General features: G+C 45.7%; 1 protein-coding gene across 1 annotated transcript in view; it reads right to left on the bottom strand.

Moving 5' to 3' along the window:
- Positions 1-496: 496 nt before the first annotated feature.
- The window catches only part of LOC109898384 (LIM and SH3 domain protein 1), a 37589-nt gene continuing 18396 nt past the window's right edge, over positions 497-19689 (bottom strand). Inside the window, exons 3-7 of the mRNA XM_020493345.2 lie at positions 18242-18326; positions 10605-10712; positions 5744-5822; positions 4556-4674; positions 497-4195 (exon numbers count right to left, since the gene is read on the bottom strand). Of these exons, the coding sequence (XP_020348934.1) occupies positions 4022-4195; positions 4556-4674; positions 5744-5822; positions 10605-10712; positions 18242-18326 (565 nt within the window). The 3' untranslated portion in view covers positions 497-4021. The remainder of the gene's footprint in view (positions 4196-4555; positions 4675-5743; positions 5823-10604; positions 10713-18241; positions 18327-19689) is intronic.

The raw sequence follows: 19689 nt of genomic DNA on the forward strand, positions 1-19689 counted from the left end.
GACCAAAATCCGGACACGCATCATAACATGTAAATGATGTAGGATAGGAAAACGAGTCCCATGATGGCGAAAAACATCAACACTAAAATGTCCAACATGATGAGAATGCCAGAAAAACGGAGGATGCTGATGTATCGCTAGAATACACGACGAAGAAATAGGCAGCCTCAACACCGGCGCAGATCGGCGGATTCCGAAAATAGCCGGACCAGAATAATCGCTTCCCTACATGAAACCCCTCCCGTCAGATACGTTGTATAATATTTCACGCGTGGAAGCATACTCGTAGACATTAAAACCAGGGTGGGAAGTAGCGTAAAACAAGGGACATATTTATTTTTGCCAAGGGCCCAGTCCCATATACGTTTAATACATGTAATCTGCCTTCAGCAAACTCGTAGTCATATAGCCAAGTAATTACACCGAATGAGGAAGCATTTTACACCGAATGAGGAAGCATTTTACACCGAAGGAAGCAAATAATACTGGACGCTACTGAGTAAAAATGACATTTTATTGAATCTGTAGAATGTTTAAGTACAATTCGAAGTGCTGTAACAGGGCAACATTATGCTTTTCTCAGGTCTTTAAATTAAAACTGGAGTCTTTTTTTTATTTAAAGAATGTCAATATATGCATGTTAAAAAATAGGAATAACAAAAATGCTATCAAAACAAAAATCTTTTTTTTTTGATGGAATGCACAACATCGGTCTGAATGCTAGGTCAGTGTTTGGTTGATGCGATTTATATACCAGTATCATACAAAAGCAGGGAAGGATTGATTTATCAGAAGCATAGGACATAGGAGTCTATAATTGGGGAAGAAGGTTTGAGGACTCTTGGCCATAGGACTGATAGGACCATATACATCGGGGGAGGAGAACAAGGTGATGATATGAGATGTGATACAGCAGAGTTTAGGAGTGATACCAAAGCAGAGGAGCATATTGGTCTCCTGGCAGATTCAAAGTCTTACCTTGCACCCCCCCTCTCTCAGGTTGGGGGGGTGTTGTAGTAGTATGTGTTAACAGCATCTCTCCTAGCCCCATCCAACCCAATACAGACTATAACATGGTCCAGTACATGTCTATGCCTTGCCACTGTGGTCTATCATCACTCCAGTCACACAAAAACACCATTATCTTGTCTTTGGCCACTTTGGATTTGTTTCCCGCCAATCAACGACATTCACCTCCCTCCTAAATCTACCCAAAAGCAACTAAAACAAATCCACATCACTCCGAAGGAAAGCTGCGACAGCCAACGTGGGCTTGGTTTATCCCCCATCTGTAAAACACACCAAAGCCTCCAAGTAGCCAAGGCAATTTTCTTTTGAGAGGCATTGACTGCAGATACTGTACAAGGCAATCCAAATTCATACAAACTCCAAGAACACTCCATTCACTTCAAGCCAAACCACGTCCTCGCTCTTTATTCAGTTAGTGAAGCAAAGCAACGAGACTTCCAATATCTCGGCCCCAAAACTGCCCTTCATACAGTGTGTGAGTTTAACATTTTCCAGTTGTCAAGTAGAGTGGTCTTGGATGCTATAAATGCAGGCCTAGACTTACCTTTTCATTTGCATGGCAATCTGATTATCTAGTCAGGTTGAGGTGTGTGTTGTGTTCATTCTAGTTACATTTAAAACATAACATTACAAAAGTTGAAGCCAGAATTATTGTCCAACACGTTCCACAACACTGGTACTAAAGTGGGTACCGTTTACCCTTCATACAGCCCCTCACCTCATTAAATCAAATCATTCCACACTACATCTTTAGTCTGCAGGCAAAGCCCCTTCCCCCAGCCCCATGACCTATAACCCAAAACAACTGTACAATAGCATCAAACTACGTGGTGAGCGTATTGTTTTGTTTTCATAAAGCTGAACATTATTTTTAATCCCATGTTGCCGCCCCCCCCCTCATCTGTGACCTGTCACAGTGAAGAGAAATAAACAGTAGGGTGGCAAAGAGAGAAGTAACAGAGGTCCAGGAGGAGAAAGAGTTCACCCTCGACTGAAACCACGTCCCTCCCCAAGCCTCACGCGGTCCCGTAGGACATGGAATGTACAACGATCGTCGTCACTGGAATTATCTGCCCACGATGGGTTCAGCCAGACGGATCTCGTAGCTACCACTACGAAAGTTAAGTCATTGTTGCATAACATTTCTCAGATTTTTCCGTGCCAACAAAGAAACACAGGTTTGCCACTATATTTGGTAGGGAATGTCCGACCCATAGACTGTCAGAAATATCTATAACGCAGGCGAGAGGGCGGGGCCTAATGTTACTATGCGCCATGACAACTGCTCATTAATGAGCATGTGAATATTCATGAGCCAGTGGCACTCCAGAACATTGCTGTCCACTTCTCAAGAGTTTCAAGGACAAGAGAACTGGGTGAGATAGTCCAGTCACGAGTTGGCACAATAAAACAGGAAAATTGGCTTGACGATTATCAAGCAATTACATAACCCAGGTGGTTGATGCTTGATTTACCCCCATGGATCTAAATCTGTGGGATTGCTAACTCAGCATATGCACACGTCTAGACAAACTAGCGTGCCTTATTGGTTCATAAATCGAGTTGCCGTTTTATTTCTGAAATGTATTTGATACATTGACATTTTTAGAATAAGCCTCTTACAATACCAAACACAAGGAAAATAAAACAGCATGATATGAAGTAGAAACAATAACATTTACCACAGCCTGGATTTCTGACCTCAGTTCAACACTTCTCATAAGGATTGGAACGTTAAACAACCACAACAAATGAGAGAATATTTTTTGACAATACAGAATTGTGTTTGACCTTCGCGCTTACGATCGATCAACTCGGATGTAGGTCATCTTGGAATAGGGGGCAGGGCCTGATCCCCGCCCCCTCTCTCCTCCCCAAACCCCCCCACTCCAACCATAACCACCATCACCTCACTCATCTTTCTGTAAGACTGTCGGAAGGCATTTGAGGCTGCGGGCGGGAGACAGCAAGAATGAGGAATATCTTCACACCCACTGACTGAGGTGATGACATGATTGTAAGATGATTGTAACCACGTCCCCTAACTAACTCGTCCCTGATCCCTCCTGTACTTCAAATGCCTGAACTTGAGGTACAAGGCATGGGCAGGAGGTGCTCTTCAGTTAAGATAGGATTCCAGTTTAGTTTCAGAACAATACCCACAATGCAGTGCAGGACAGGGTAAGACAGGTGAGGGAACAGATAAGTAATATTGATAAATGCGCACGTGTGGTAATAGAAATATATAAGACCTCTCTGGTAAGACTGATACTGCTCACTGACTGGCTGATGCGACAACAATGGGGTATTGATAGGTTAATGGAATGTACACAAGTCAAATATTCAAGCTTAGTTCTAACTGCCCAGATACAGTAATATTCTTCACTGAGCTTCCAGTCAGGCCAATTTCAGACAGTTTCAAAAATGGAAAAAAAAAGAAAAGAACAAAACCTTCTGAAGATGCCACACCCACATTCTCGTGACCACATTGGCCTCAGTTCTCTGCTGTCATGGCAACTTGATTGACGAGGTGGGGGGAAGGGTTCATATCGTTTTTGCATCATAGTTTGCTGGAATATGAAGTGCTGTAGCTAGGATAGTGGTCATACACTGTATGACCCCTGACGTGTGTGTGTATAGCCTGTAAGATGGAGGTATGATACTTCTGTAAGACTTAAATTCCACTTGGGACAGCGCTTTTAGTGGACCGAAGAATTGGGACAGAGACCGGCAGACAGACGACAGCACAGACAGAGACAGACAAGGCAGACAGACAGACATTCAGACAGAGGGAGGGAATCTGTCGTTGGAGGAAAGCAGACCAGGGGTATACCGGGGGAGGTTGAAAGGGGAGATGGGGGAGGAAGAGGGGGTATTACAGGACAGATCAGAGAATGAGTGAAAGAAATAGAAAGCGGCATTAAGATGAGATGGCACTGGGCTTTTCACTTGCTTCTCTCACCCCCCACCCCCCACCTCCCTCTTTCTCAGATCAGATGGCCTCTACATAGTTAGCAGGCAGCATGCCCTGCTGGCCAGTGCGCTCCACACGGCCGTACATCCAGCCCTCGTCGATCACCTGCGCGTCTACGATCACGTCTCCCTCCAGGAAGCCCACCTCGTCCTCGTCGGCTGCAGCATAGTCATACACCGCCTGGTACCGCTTCTACACACAGAAAGAGGGAGGTGGGGGAGGGGGGGTAAAGGGAATAGGAGGGAAGGGAGAAGGTACGGAGAAAGGGAGAGAAAGAGAACACCACATTCAGAGACAGTAAGAGTCTCTGCTAACGAGACAACGCTACAAGGGCGGGTCATGTGGATACTGCCAGGCACAGTGGAGAGAACAGACCATGCAGAGAGAACAGTGCATCCCAAATGGAGAGTCCCAAATGGCACCCTATATAGTGCACTAGGATTTGACCGGACCCCAATGGGCCCTGGTCAAAAGCAGTGCTTTAAAGTAGGGAATCGGGTGCCGTTTGGGACAGACCCTAACACAGTAATGAGGAGGGTCTCTCTGCCTCACCCCGGAGCTGGGAGGGGGGGCGGCGGCCGCCTGGCGGACTGGTCCAGGAGCCGCAGCCGGCTCATAGTTGTAGTTCTTAGACGCAGCAGGGGGCTGGTGGGGCAGCTGCTGCTGGAACACTGGTGAGAGAGGGGAGGGGGGGGGGGAGAGAGAGAGAAGGAGAGAGTAATGTGAGAGAGGGAAGGAGGGGGGAGGAGAGAGAGAGAGAGAGAGAAGAGAGTAATGAGAGAGAGGGAAGGAGGGGGGAGGAGAGCGAGAAGGAGAGAGTAATGTGAGAGAGGGAAGGAGGGATGAGGAGAGAGAGCGAGAGAGAGAGAAGGAGAGAGTAATGTGAGAGAGGGAAGGAGGAGAGAGAGAGAGGGAGAGAGTAATGTGAGAGAGGGAAGGAGAGAGTAATGTGAGAGAGGGAGAGATTGAGTGATTGAATCAGAGTGAAAGATCGACATTTCTGGCTATTCAGTCTGACAAACGGATCCCCCAGTCCCTGGCACTCTGAAAACAACCCCACCTGTCTCTCATCTCCTCCTGCTGTATTCCCCTCTATCTAACTGGCATCCTATTGGTCAGCCCCAGGGCTCTGAATTCCACAGCAGAGCAAGTCAAAACTTGCAGCCATCATTTAGTGCCTTTCAGTTAACTATTGGCGCCTTTCAGTTAACTATAACAATGACTATGTTTGTGATATTGAAAGGTGATAACATGTACACAGTGAATGCACAGGTTAACCATTAGCTCACAATCATAGTGTGCTGAAAACAGGAGCTGTCCACAGAGCAGAAAGATCAAACACATTTTATGACCAGGGATAATGTAACCATTTGTCTACTCTCACTGGTGTTAAAACTGCAAAATGTAACAGAATTCATAACAACATGTGAGTTATAGATTTGTCATTCTCATTAAAAGCAAGTCAAATGGAAGATCTGTTCTATGTGCGCTATTTCTATGTTTTCGATTATTCTGTCGAGTTTTTGCATCTTTTTCTCTAGGTTTTGTACACAAACAGCTGAAAACACAATATTCTTTGTTGTGAAAAATATATTTTAGATGGTACAATGATTCAACACTACTTGCTTGTGGAATGAGGCAAACTATTTGAATTTTAGCGACCAAGAAAATGGCATAGTGAATTTTTTTATAAACGCATAGTCATAGTGTGTGTGTGTGTGTGTCTCTCAGCATGTGTACCTGGATTGGGGCTGTTGGGCTGGGGAGATGGGATTTCTCCTCCCATCCTGTTCTTCTCAAACTCCTCATGGTACTTAATCTGTACAGACAAAACACACATGCGAAAATCAGACACATTATACTCCCATTGTGACACTTAGCTCATAGAGTGACTAGATATATCACCCAGATATCATGTATGGCGCTGCTTAGTTTGATAAGAAAACCCCGATTGCATCCTGTCGACTCTCAGTCCAGCAGATAGCCAGTGAGAGAAGCAAAATAAAATACAGTTCCTGTTGTGTCCAGCAGGTGTCTCCAGATCCATCCCCAGGCAGGCAGGCTGTGTGTAATAGGTGGGGGCGCTACAGTGCTAGGCTACAAGCTGCTGTGTTTCTTCAATAGGCCTGCTGACACAGAGGAAATGACATCGCAGCCAGGAAGTTGGGTGACCTCAGCGCTGCCTAACAACCCTCGCTGAAACAGGAGGAACAAACATGAGAGAGACAGAGACCCAAAGCAAGTGGGTGAGAATGGCTCCTTGTTTATTCAGGTAAATCAAAGCGGCATCAACACCAGCACCAACATAATAACCCAGCCAACATCACAGAGAGAGACAAGGACAGCATTCATCTCCAAATGATCACCAGCCCATAAAACCTGAAACAGATCCGTTACTGCAGCATAAGAGCCCTACTCACGTTCCCAGCCTGACTGACTGATAAAACTGACTGACACAGCCTAGATTCTGCCCTCTTTCTCCCTCCCTCCGCCCGGCTGGGTGAAAGAGGCCTGTGTGTTCAGGGTGTCGGAGAGGAGTGTATTCACAGACTGACTGGAGGAGATGCCAGTGTTACGTGTGAGCGAGGACATTGCGTTCGGCGACGGCGAGACAGAGCGAGCAATGTGTTTCAATAGGTTATGTGAGAGAGGCGCGTATGACATGACTTCTGTTTGTCTGGAAGGCGAAGGTCACTCACAGATTGGCGTGTGAGTGCGTGAGGCTGAACAGGAAGAGCCCAGCCCTTGCCAGACCCAGTCCAGGACACAAGAGGCCCCCACCCCCACCCCTCTTAACCTTCACTACATGAATCAGGAGAAAGTAAAAGGAGGTAGGAAGGAAGGGAGAGAGAGGCATGGATGGAGGAAAACAAATAAAAGTTCAAAATAAATTGTCAATTAGAGTCATATGACAGAGAGATAAGAAGAAAGAAAGAAAGAAAGAGAGAGAAAAAGACAGAGTCCAGACAGAGGGGGCTGGAGTTGGACATCTCACATTTCAAAGGTAGCTGGACAGGCTGACATGTCTGTCTCTCGCCGGACTACTGAGCGTGTGTGCAGCCGAAGTGGGACAGAAAGTAGGGGAAAGGAGGAGGGAGAGAAAGTTGGGGAAAAGGAGGAGGGAGAGGGAGATAATCAACCGTGCCCCTTGGCTTGGTCTGTCCACACATACTCTGAACAGCTGGGACGGTTGCTACGGACTTCTCAAAACACGTCATGGTGTTTCTCTTCTCGCTGCATTTGCCTGGGGTTGTAGAAGTGTTGATGTGTGTGACACACAGAATCTGTTCCATGTAGGAAAGCAGTAATTAACCATCACCCTCCACACACTCATTAAGTCATTAGAGAAGACCGAGCAGGGCAACTGCGTGCTGCGATGTCAGGGTGTGTGTCCTTGGTCTGCCAGCGCAAGCAAGGCCCTGGGCAGCGGCCTTCTGCAACAGAGGGAGGTAGTAACGTAACCCCGTGCCCGGGCTTCACTCAGCCTAGATAGATACACTGTACTTCTGGACTAAAGAGACAATCTGCACATCAATAGAGTGGTAAGGAGTTGCATGGATATAGATATATACACACAGACACTATTTCAGCCACACCCATTGCTGACACCATGCGCAATAGTGCCATTACTCTAGAGCAGTGGAAACGCGTTCTCTGGAGTGATGAATCTCGCCTACCTGCCCGAACGTAGTGTCAATTGTCAAGTTTGGTGGAGAAGGACTAATGGTCTGGGGCTGGTTTTCATGGTTCGGGCCCCTTAGTTCCAGTGAAGGGAAATCGTAACGCTACTGCATACAATAACATTCTAGACGATTCTGTGCTTCCAACTTTGTGGCAACAGTTTGGGGAAGGTCCTTTCCTGTTTCAGCATGACAATGCCCCCGTAAAGGCCTCCCGGGTGGCGCAGTGGTCTAGGGCACTGCATCGCAGCGTTCGAGCCCTCAGGGTTCGAGCCCAGGCTCTGCCGTAACCGGCCGCGACCAGGAGGTCCATGGGGCGACGCACAATTGGCCTAGCGGCGTCCGGGTTAGGGAGGGTTTGGCCAGTAGGGATATCCTTGTCTCATCGCGCATTAGCGACTCCTGTGGCTGGCTGGGCACAGGGCACGCTAACCAGGTCGCCAGGTGCAGTGTTTCCTCTTCCTGGTGTGGCTGGCTTCCGGGTTGGATGGGCGCTGTGTTAAGAAGCAGTGTGGCTTGGTTGGGTTGTGTTTCGGAGGACGCATGGCTTTCGACCTTTGTCTCTCCTAAGCCTGTACGGGAGTTGTAGCGATGAGACAAGATAGTAGCTACTAACAATTGGATACGACGAAATTGGGGAGAAAAGGGGGTCAAATTTAAAAACAAAAAAACAAAGACAATGCCCCCGTGCGCAACGTGAGGTCCATAACCGAAATGGTTTGTTGAGATCGGTGTGGAAGAACTTGACTGGCCTGCACAAGGCCCTGACCTAAACCCCACCGAACACCTTTGGCATGAATTGGAATGCCGACTGCGAGCCAGACCTAATCGCTCAACATCAGTGCCCGACCTCACTAATGCTCTTGGGGCTGAATGGAAGCAAGTCCCCACAGCAATGTTCCAATATCTAGTGGAAAGACTTCCCAGAAGAGCGGTGGCTGTTATAGCAGCAAAAGGGGGACCAACTCCATATTAATGCCCATGATTTTATATTTAAATAAATAAATAAAATAAATATATATATATTTATCTCAAAAAAATTAAGGCAACACTAAAATAACACATCCTAGATCTGAATCTGAATTCTTATTAAATACTTTTTTCTTTACATAGTTGAATGTGCTGACAACAAAATCACACAAAAATTATCAATGGAAATCAAATGTAGGTGGAGGTCTGGATTTGGAGTCACACTCAAAATTAAAGTGGAAAACCACACTACAGGCTGATCCAAGTTTAATGTAATGTCCTTAAAACAAGTCAAAATGAGGCCCAGTAGTGTGTGTGGCCTCCACGTGCCTGTATGACCTCCCTACAACGCCTGGACATGCTGATGAGGTGGCGGATGGTCTCCTGAGGGATCTGCTCCCAGACCTGGACTAAAGCATCTGCCAACTCCTGGACAGTCTGTGGTGCAACGTGGCATTGGTGGATGGAGCGAGACATGATGTCACAGATGTGCTCAATTGGATTCAGGTCTGGGGAACGGACGGGCCAGTCCATAGCATCAATGCCTTCCTCTTGCAGGAACTGCTGACACACTCCAGCCACATGAGGTCTAGCATCGTCTTGCATTAGGAGGAACCCAGGGCCAACCGCACCAGCATATGGTCTCACAAGGGGTCTGAGGATCTCATCTCGGTACCTAATGGCAGTCAGGCTACCTCTGGCGAGCACATGGAGGGCTGTGCACCCCCCCAAAGAAATGCCTCCCCACACCATGACTGACCCACCACCAAACCGGTCATGCTGGAGGATGTTGCATGCAGCAGAACGTTCTCCACGGCATCTCCAGACTGTCACATGTGCTCAGTGTGAACCTGCTTTCATCTGTGAAGAGCACAGGGCGCCATTGGCGAATTTGCCAATCTTGGTGTTCTCTGGCAAATGAAAAACATCCTGCACGTTGTTGGGCTGTAAGCACAACCCCCTTCTGTGGACGTCAGGCCCTCATACCACCCTCATGGAGTCTGTTTCTAACCGTTTGAGCAGATACACACATTTGTGGCCTGCTGGAGGTCCTTTTGCAGGGCTCTGGCAGTCTTCGTCCTGCTCCTCCTTGCACAAAGGCGGAGGTAGCGGTCCTGCTGCTGGGTTGTTGACCTCCTACGGCCTCCTCCATGTCTCCTGGTAGCGCCTCCATGCTCTGGACACTACGCTGACAGACACAGCAAACTTTCTTGACACAGCTCGAATTGATGTTCCATCCTGGATGAGCTGCACTACCTGAGCCACTTGTGTGGGTTGTAGACTCCGTCTCATGCTACCACTAGAGTGAAAGCACCGCCAGCATTCAAAAGTGACCAAAACATCAGCCAGGAAGCATAGGAACTGAGAAGTGGTCTGGTCCCCACCTGCAGAACCACTCCTTTATTGGAGGTGTCTTGCTAATTTCCTATAATTTCCACCTGTTGTCTATTCCATTTGCACAACAACATGTGAAATGTATTGTCAATCAGTGTTGCTTCCTAAGTGGACAGTGGGATTTCACAGAAGTGTGATTGCCTCGGAGTTACATTGTGTTGTTTAAGTGTTCCCTTTATTCTTTTGAGCAGTATATATATATATATATCTATTCCATTTGCACAACACACACACACATATATATATATATGGAATAGACATATATATGTGTGTGTGTGAGTGAGTGAGTGATCTGCAGTGCTGGCTCCTTTCAGGCATACCCCAGTACACAAAGGCTGGGCACTTGTGATGATTGGCACCCACTCAGAATATGAAGTGGGTGGGCAGTGTCGGGCTGAGTCCCAAATGGCACACTGTTCCCGATAGTGGACTACTTTGACCAGGGTACCATTTGAGACAACCTGAGGGGGAGGGGGAGAGAGATGGACTGGTTGTTGATCCCGTTCTGTGATAGGTACTGTGTGTGTGTGTGTGTGTGTGTTGACAGATAGACGTACGTTGCTGATATGGTCCTGTGTTTTCTTGATTCTCTGCATCTCTGGCGTGTCGGCCACAGCACTGAAACCTTTCCCTTTGTTCTTCTCAAACTCCTCCTTGTACTGCACCTGGAACACACACAATCACACCCGGTAAGACCACACTGTATAGTCATAGTAAAGCGTAACACACACCAAGAGTCAAAAAATAACAGCGAAATGCTTCCTTACGGTAACAACACAATGAGTAATGACAGCATGGCTATACGGGGTAATTGAGAGAGCCAAGTACATATAACTAGACACGAATGAAATGTAAAAATATATATAGAGATAGAGAGCAAGAGACTTCCTGTTGCCAGGGCAGTGAGACCATACACACAGGATGTGCTGACATAGCCTTATAAGGTCATACCAAGAGGTGTGTGCACAACAGAGAGGGTGTGTATTAATGCACATGGATGTATGGTATATGCATAGCAGGGATTCCATTAGGAAAAGGTGGCGCTGGACATTTGACCAGCAGCCTTTTAATTCTACTGGACATTTGATTCTACTGGACAATGGACTGGACCCATATGCATTGGTAGCGTAACCTGATCAGAATGCCAGAAATCCCATTTTAGATGGTAATTCATACAAACAGAACATGCAAGTTGAGGATGCAACGACGTGCACAGTCCCCTTCTTGACGAATTGTGATCTGCAGTCGTGGCCAAAAGTTGAGAATGTCACAAATATTAATTTCCACAAAGTTTGCAGCTTCAGTGTAATTTAGATATTTTTGTCAGATGTTACTATGGAATAGTGAAGTATAATTACAAGCATTTCATAAGTGTCAAAGGTTTTTATTGACAATTAGATGAAGTTGATGCAAAGCCAGCTCACTCTTTGCAGTGTTGACCCTTCTTTTTCAAGACCTCTGCAATCCGCCCTGGCATGCTGTCAATTAACTTCTGGGCCACATCCTGACTGATGGCAGCGCATTCTAACATAATCAATGCTTGGAGTTTGTCAGAATTTGTGTTTTTTGTTGTTGTTGTTTGTCCACCAGCCTCGAGGATTGACCACACATTCTCAATGGTATTAAGGTCAGGTTTGCTACCCTTCTTGACACCCTGCCATCCTCCAAAAGTCTTTGTCTAACTGTGCATGCAGATGCACTCACACCTGCCTGCTGCCATTCCTGAGGAAGCTCTGTACTGGTGGTGCCCCGATCCCGCAGCTGAATCAACTTTAGGAGATGGCCCTGGCGCTTGCTGGACTTTCTTGGGCGCCCTGAAGCCTTCTTCACAACAATTGAACCGCTCTCCTTGAAGTTCTTGATGATCCGATAAATGGTTGATTTAGGTGCAATCTTACTGGCAGCAATATCCTTGCCTGTGATGCCCTTTTTGTGCAAAGCAATGATGATGGCACGTGTTTGCTTGCAGGTAACCATGGTTGACAGAGGAAGAACAATGATTCCAAGCACCACCCTCCATTTGAAGCTTCCAGTCTGTTATTTGAACTCAATCAGCATGACAGAGTGATCTACAGCCTTGTCCTCGTCAACACTCACACCTGTGTTAACGAGAGAATCACTGACATGTCGTCAGCTGGTCCTTTTGTGGCAGGGCTGAAATGCAGTGGAAATGTTTTTTGGGGATTCAGTTCATTTGCATAGCAAAGAGGGTCTTTGCAATGAATTGCAATACCTCTGATCACTCTTCATAATATTCTGGAGTATATGCAAATTGCCATCATACAAACTGAGGCAGCAGACTTTGTGAAAATTAATGTGTCATTCTCAAAACTTTGCCACGACTGTACTATCCCCCATAGTAAAAACAAAGTTGACCTATTCTATTGGTCAGTTTGTTGAGAAAGAAATAGCCTATTCCAAACAGATTCTGGGACAGTTGCGGGATGATTGATCCCAAATTCATACAACCAGTAGGTCAATTTGTTAAAAAGCAAATGAGTCTGATGAAACAGATCAGAACATTTAGCTTAACATGTTGATACGATTCCTTCTTCACATTATAAAATGGCAGCAATGCACACAAGGCAGAAGGATACGCACAAATGTTCGTTCCATAATGCAATTTGCGGGAAACCACGCACCGCACATGTGATCGGTTTCATGTGAAAGATGAAAACAGCCGTTAAGACAACTAGCATGGGTTGTTAATATGACTAAAATTGTGCCTTTGGACACTGGATAATTTAAGTTAATTTAAAATAATTGCATGATTTTGACGAGGCTACTTTGAAAACAAGGTAAGACATGCCTCATAATATGTCGTAAAACGTTCAGCTTTCAAACAATGAAGTATATTTTTTTCCAGCTCATTGCAAAGTGGTGTGTGACACGCTGATGAAACCTGCCTTCCACTGCTTATTGCCACGTTCAGAACAACCGGGAAATATCAGACTTGTCTGTGTGTGCTTACCCATCCCTTCCCAGTCTGACCCTCAGTATGACAGGAAGTGACCAGCCCATGTAATCAGATGGGTATCACTCTAATGACAACACGGCAGTCACACACAGCTGGCCTACTGTACCGATGACGCAACACGTGTGGATTCATACACACAAAGTACCAACCCATACACACACAGAAGTACATACATACTTAGGTTCCCTATGAAACACAATACAGGCCCAGTGACATGTCAAAAATGACAATCACTTCCCTCTCTCTCTGGTGCTTGACTGCACCAATAAACGAATATCCGTCTGCCTGCCCACCCTGGAAGAGCCTGCTGCCATAATCCATTACCAAGCAGCACCCCATCCAGTCTCACACTCAGAAATACAACATCTAGATTAGGATAGATATTGTATTTCTATGACTACACTCCTCTCCTCTGCCAGCCAGCCTGACTGTTGTTTTAAGGATTGGGCAGTCCCACACCCTACGTGTTTGATTGGTTTATTGGTAGACAGGAAAGTGGAGAGAAGACCGGAAAGTAGGGAGAGGTGCACTCTGGGCCAGATTGGAACCCATGCTGACTCATGTTGGTCGGGGTCTGTGGCTCTAAACGCTCCTTGACCACAGGTCACCTGACTGCTGTTTGACTGACACAGCTCTACAGAGTGCTGACCTGTCCTCTACCCCACACACCTTGTGAGGATAGGCAGGAGATGACTGGGTCATAATTCACAATGTGTGTGTGACATGTGTGTCCCATTTGTGTGTGTGTGTGTGTGTGTCTTAAATTTAGCACTAACTCTTTTCAACATTTGATCTTTCTGGTTCCTCCCATGTTTAAGTGAAAGACAGAAAAAGTACACCAGTATTTCTGGCCAGGTATTTCTGGAAGGTATTCAAACAATCACTTTTTCAAAATTTTGTTAAATTACAGCCTTATTCTAAAATGGATGAAATCATTTCAGTCAATCTACACACAATACCCGATAATGACAAAGCTAAGGCAGGTTGGGGAAATCGTTGCACATTTATTAAGAATAAAAAAACTGAAAGAAATGACTTACCGAAGTATTCAGACTAGAGGTCGACCGATTATGATTTTTCAACGCCGATACCGATTATTGGAGGACTAAAAAAAGCCAATACCGATAAAAAAAATGTTTTTGTAATAATGACAATTACAACAATACTGAAGACGTTTGGAACCACCAAGACTGACAGAACTCCAGAGTTCCTCTGTTGAGATGAGAGAACCTTCCAGAAGGACAACCATCTCTGCAGCACTCCACCAATCAGGCCTTTATGGTAGAGTGGCCAGACAGAAGCTAATCCTCAGTAAAAGGCATGACAAGCCCGCTTGTAGTTTGCCAAAGGTCACCTAAAGGAAAGGACTCAGACCATGAGAAAACAAGATTATCTAGTCTCATGAAATCAAGATTGAACTCTTTGGCCTGAATGCCAACAGGAGGAAACCTGGCACCATCCCTACGGTGAAGCAGGGTGATGGCAGCATCCTGCTGTGGGGATGTTTTCCAGAGGCAGGGACTGGGAGACTAGTCAGGATCAAGGCAAAGATGAACAGAGCAAAGCAGAGATCATTGATGAAAACCTGCTCCAGAGAGCTCAGGACCTCAGACTGGTGCGAAGGTTCACCTTCCAACAGGACAACGACCCTAAGCACACAGCCAAGACAATGCAGGAGCGGCTTTGGGACAAGTCTCTGAATGTCCTTGAGTGGCCCAGCCAGAGCCCGAACCCGATCGAACATCTCTGGAGAGACGTGAAAATAGCTGTGCAGCGACGCTCCCCATCCAACCTGACGGAGCTTGAGAGGATCTGCAGAGAGGAATGGGAGAATCTCCCCAAATACAGGTGTGCCAAGCTTGTAGCATCATACCCAAGAAGACGCGACGCTGTAATTGCTGCCAAAGGTGCTTCAACAAAGTACTGAGTAAAGAGTCTGAATACTTATGTAAATGTGATATTTAAATAAATACACTACCGTTCAAATGTTTGAGGGTCACTTAGAAATGTCCTTGTTTTTGAAAGAAAAGCAAAAATTTTGTCCATTAATATAACATCAAATTGATCAGAAATACAGTGTAGACATTGTTAATGTTATAAATGTATTGTAGCTGGAAATGGCTGATACTTTATGGAATATCTACATAGGTGTACAGAGGCCCATTATCAGCAACCATCACTCCTGTGTTCCAATGGCACGTTGTGTTAGCTAATCCAAGTTTAGCATTTTAAAAGGCTAATTGATCAGTAGAAGACCCATTGCAATTATGTTAGCACAGCTGAAAACAGTTGTCCTGATTAAAGCAGCAATAAAACTGGCCTTCTTTAGACTAGTTGAGTATCTGGAGCGTCAGCATTTGTAGGTTCGATTACAGGCTCAAAATGGCCAGAAACAAAACTTTCTTCTAAAACTCGTCAGTCTATTCTTGTTCTGAGAAAGGAAGTCTATTCTATGCGAGAAATTGCCAAGAAACTGAAGATCTCGTACAATGCTGTGTACTACTCCCTTCACAGAGCAGCACAAACTGGCTCTAATTAGAATAGAAGGAGTGGGAGGCCCAGGTGCAGGTTTCTCTAGTTTGAGAAACAGACGCCTCACAAGTCCACAACTGGCAGCTTCCTTAAATAGTACCCGCAAAACACCAGACTCAACGTCAATAGTGAAGAGGCGACTACGGGATGATGTCCTTTTAGGTAGCTGGGAATAAAAATCTGCCGTTTCCAGCTACAATAGTCATTTACCACATTAACAATGTCTATACTGTATGTCTTATCAATTTGATGCGATTTTAAAAATGGACAAAAACAAGGACATTTCTAAGTGACCCCAAACTTTTGAACGGTAGTGGACATACATTTGCAAACAGTTGTCAAAACCTGTTTCTGCTTTGTCATATTGGGATATTGTGTGTAGATTGACGAGAGGGAAAAAAACTATTAAATTCATTTTAGAATAAGGCTCTAATGTAACCAAATGTGGAATAAGTCAAGGGGTCTGAATACTTCCCGAATGCACTTTATGTGATCATTAGTCGGGAAACCAAATAGTTTTATTGACGGCTGCCTTTCAGATCTTCTACTGCGTACACCCCCACTCTCCTGTTCAAGCAGTATGACAAACCAATGTATTTTCCAGACACTTTTATTAGGGCCAACTGTCTCTCATAACCTTTCACCCCCAGTCTTCTCAACACTCCCAGCCCCCCCCCCCCCACACACACACCCCAAATCCATGTCCAGATCTCCCAGCAGCCCTCAGACCCTGGCCAATAGAAATCAGCCTTCTATCACAGGATGTACCAGAATAACAGTCTATTTGGAGAGGGGAGAAAGAAAAACAGACCAAAACTGGGTCACCTGTTATTGCTATAATAAAGATGAGATTGGAGATATGCTCTCTGCACACTAAAGAGTTGGTGGTGTGCGTGTGTGTCCGTTTTAGAACTACTGCACGTTGTCATATGATGTAGGCTGTGTGTGTTGTTTACACGTAGCAGAGATGTGGAGCTGGTTGATCTTCTCTGTAGGTTGCTGCTGGAGATACTAGGCTCCAGCATCTGTCAGTGGTCTCATTAGCCTCCTCTGAGAATGTGTGTGTGCGTGTGGCTGGACTTATCTCCGTGTGGCCATGTTGCCTCGGTCTTTTTGTTTACTGGTCTTCTAGGATCCTCCCAGCCCTGGGAGCTGGTGGACAGACTACATACACTGAGACTGTCAGTCAGTATGGCTGCTAATCCACAGCTAACCCCAACACACACACACACACACCCCTCGTAATCCGGTTTGGCGGTGGTGCTATTAACGAGCATGGGTCCGGACTGTGACGGCCCTTTCTCCAACTCTAGTCTTCTAGTCATCCTCTCACTTTATACAGAGAAAGAGATGGAACGAGAGAGACCAGTGAGGGGGCATCGGGGCTCAGTCGGACTATAGTTTCCAGTCCACATGACTCTTGTGGCAACAAAAAAAGAAAGAAGAGCTGTTGGGAGAGATCAGAGAGAAAGAGACGGGCACAAATGGTGTTTTTTCTGCATGGGGTGTGTTAAGTCTGCTCAACCCACAGCAACTAATAACTAGTCCTCCTAAATACGTATCATAGTCACACATATGAGAACATGCTTATTAATATATACTAAAGGATTTCCGTATTTTTTTAAATGTAGCCGTGTGCGAGTTGTGTAAGTGTGTGTGTGGGGAATACTCCATGTAATTGTGGCTGACTAAGGGCCCTTTGTGAGCATCCCATAGATGTTTCCTGAATATACTGTGTGTGTGGCCGGAGCACAGAGGCCCTGTCATAGATTATTAGAGGAGAAGACAGGAAATAGGCTCGGACTCAAACTCTCCGTGTGTCTCGGAAACCATCAACATCCAAGTGTGTGTGTGTGTGTGTGTCTCTAACTAGCTACTGTACATCCGTGTGTGTGTGCCCGTGTCCATGCTAGCTCATCATTTGAGTGTGTGCGAGCGGCGAATGGAAGTTGAGGGTGCGTGTGGGGAACTGGGGCCGCTTCTCCTCTGTCCCCCTCACCACTGCCTACAGTGTTGCCACGGGAACCCTATTGCTATGGTAGCAGGGTAGGGAGGTCCGTCACACCTCATTACAATAGTTTACGAGAGGGAGAGAAAGGAAGGCACTGACACAGGAAGAGGGAGGAGGGTGGTCGAAGGAGGAAGAGATAAGTGAAATCTGAAGAGGAAGGAAATGAGAAGAACGCCAAAAAACGAGAGAAGCGGAGACAGAGGATCTTCGTCATAAAGAGGGGGGCGCTCTATTGGCCTGAGGGGTACTTTGTCTGGAGGAGGTCAAATATGAATAAACAAAAAGAGAGAACAGTGGGAGGGGAAAACACCAAGGAGGAGGAAAAGGAGAACCATGAGTGGAGGAGAATCAGCGATGACACAGGCAGAGAACAGAGCAGGAAGATGGAGAAAAATGGAGGATGACTATACGCAAACATGTGGGAGAGAGAGAGAATGCACATAAATCCTAGCAGTTTAAAAGGAGTGTCTCCACAAATAGGCCTGAGAGCGTCATAGGTCATTAGAGCGTCATAGGTCATTAGAGCGTCATAGGTCGAGCCAGAGCATCATAGATACATTTCAATATGAGGATCAGTGATGAGGCCTCGTAAGCATCTTTAATTACTTCCACACTGACGGCGTTATGAGACCTGTGGACCGGGATTATCTGTGGTCTGGTGAGTAGGTAGGTACCTGGCTCTGCATCTTGCTCTGCTGTTTGAGGCGGAGGTTCTCAGGAGTGTCGGCCACGCAGGTAAAGTTTGTCTTGGGGTAGTGTCTATAAAAAAAACACACAGGAGAGGAAAACATTAGCACAGGGCATTCACACAGGCACACCATCTAGAACTCTGGTTCACACACACACACACACACACACACACACCTTTTAACCCGCTGTAATTACAGCCATAAAATGGTGATGCATTTTCAGTGTAGACTTTTTGTTTGGTAGATTGTACTTTAGGCACAGAAACAGAGTTCTAAGCCTGCGTTTTGAACTGAAAGTCATTCACGTTAGCAGCCAATATGAACGAGAGGTATCAGGTGACTTCCCTGGAGTCCAGGCCAAGCAAGATCATACAGCCTACACGAACACAGGGGGGGGGGGGATTACAGGATCAGATGGAAATCATGGTCAGTCTGTCGCCTCGCTCTTCCTCACAAATATCGTCATTCATTTGCCAGAATGTTACACCTTCATCGCATAAGGATGGAAGGTTGTGTGATGTTACAGCTAGATTTACACATACAGCCAATACCACCTAGTAAGGTACAGTGGGGCAAAAAAGTATTTAGTCAGTCACCAATTGTGCAAGTTCTCCCACTTAAAAAGATGAGGCCTGTCATTTTCATCATAGGTACACTTCAACTATGACAGACAAAATGAGAAAAAGAAATCCAGAAAATCACAATTTAGGATTTTTAATGAATTTATTTGCAAATTATGGTGGAAAATAAGTATTTGGTCACCTACAAACAAGCAAGATTTCTAGCTCTCACAGACCTTTAACTTCTTCTTTAAGAGGCTCCGCTGTCCTCCACTCGTTACCTGTATTAATGGCACCTGTTTGAACTTGTTATCAGTATAAAAGACACCTGTCCACAACCTCAAACAGTCACACTCCAAACTCCACTATGGCCAAGACCAACGAGCTGTCAAAGGACACCAGAAACAAAATTTTAGACCTGCACCAGGCTGGGAAGAATCTGCAATAGGTAAGCAGCTTGGTTTGAAGAAATCAACTGTGGGAGGAATTAGGAAATGGAAGACATACTTGCTTAAGCCAGTACATGTCCAGGCCCGTCTGAAGTTTGCTAGAGAGCATTTGGATGACCCAGAAGAAGATTGGGAGAATGTCATATGGTCAGATGAAACCAAAATATAACTTTTTGGTAAAAACTCAACTCGTCGTGTTTGGAGGACAAAGAATGCTGAGTTGCATCCAAAGAACACCATACCTACTGTGAAGCATGGGGGTGTAAACATCATGCTTTGGGGCTGTTTTTCTGCAAAGGGATCAGGACGACTGATCCGTGTAAAGGAAAGAATGAATGGGGCCATGTATCGTGAGATTTTGAGTGAAAACCTCCTTCCATCAGCAAGGGCATTGAAGATGAAACGTGGCTGGGTCTTTCAGCAT

The sequence above is a fragment of the Oncorhynchus kisutch genome, linkage group LG10 (genome assembly GCF_002021735.2).
Source record: "Oncorhynchus kisutch isolate 150728-3 linkage group LG10, Okis_V2, whole genome shotgun sequence".
NCBI lineage: Eukaryota > Metazoa > Chordata > Actinopteri > Salmoniformes > Salmonidae > Oncorhynchus > Oncorhynchus kisutch.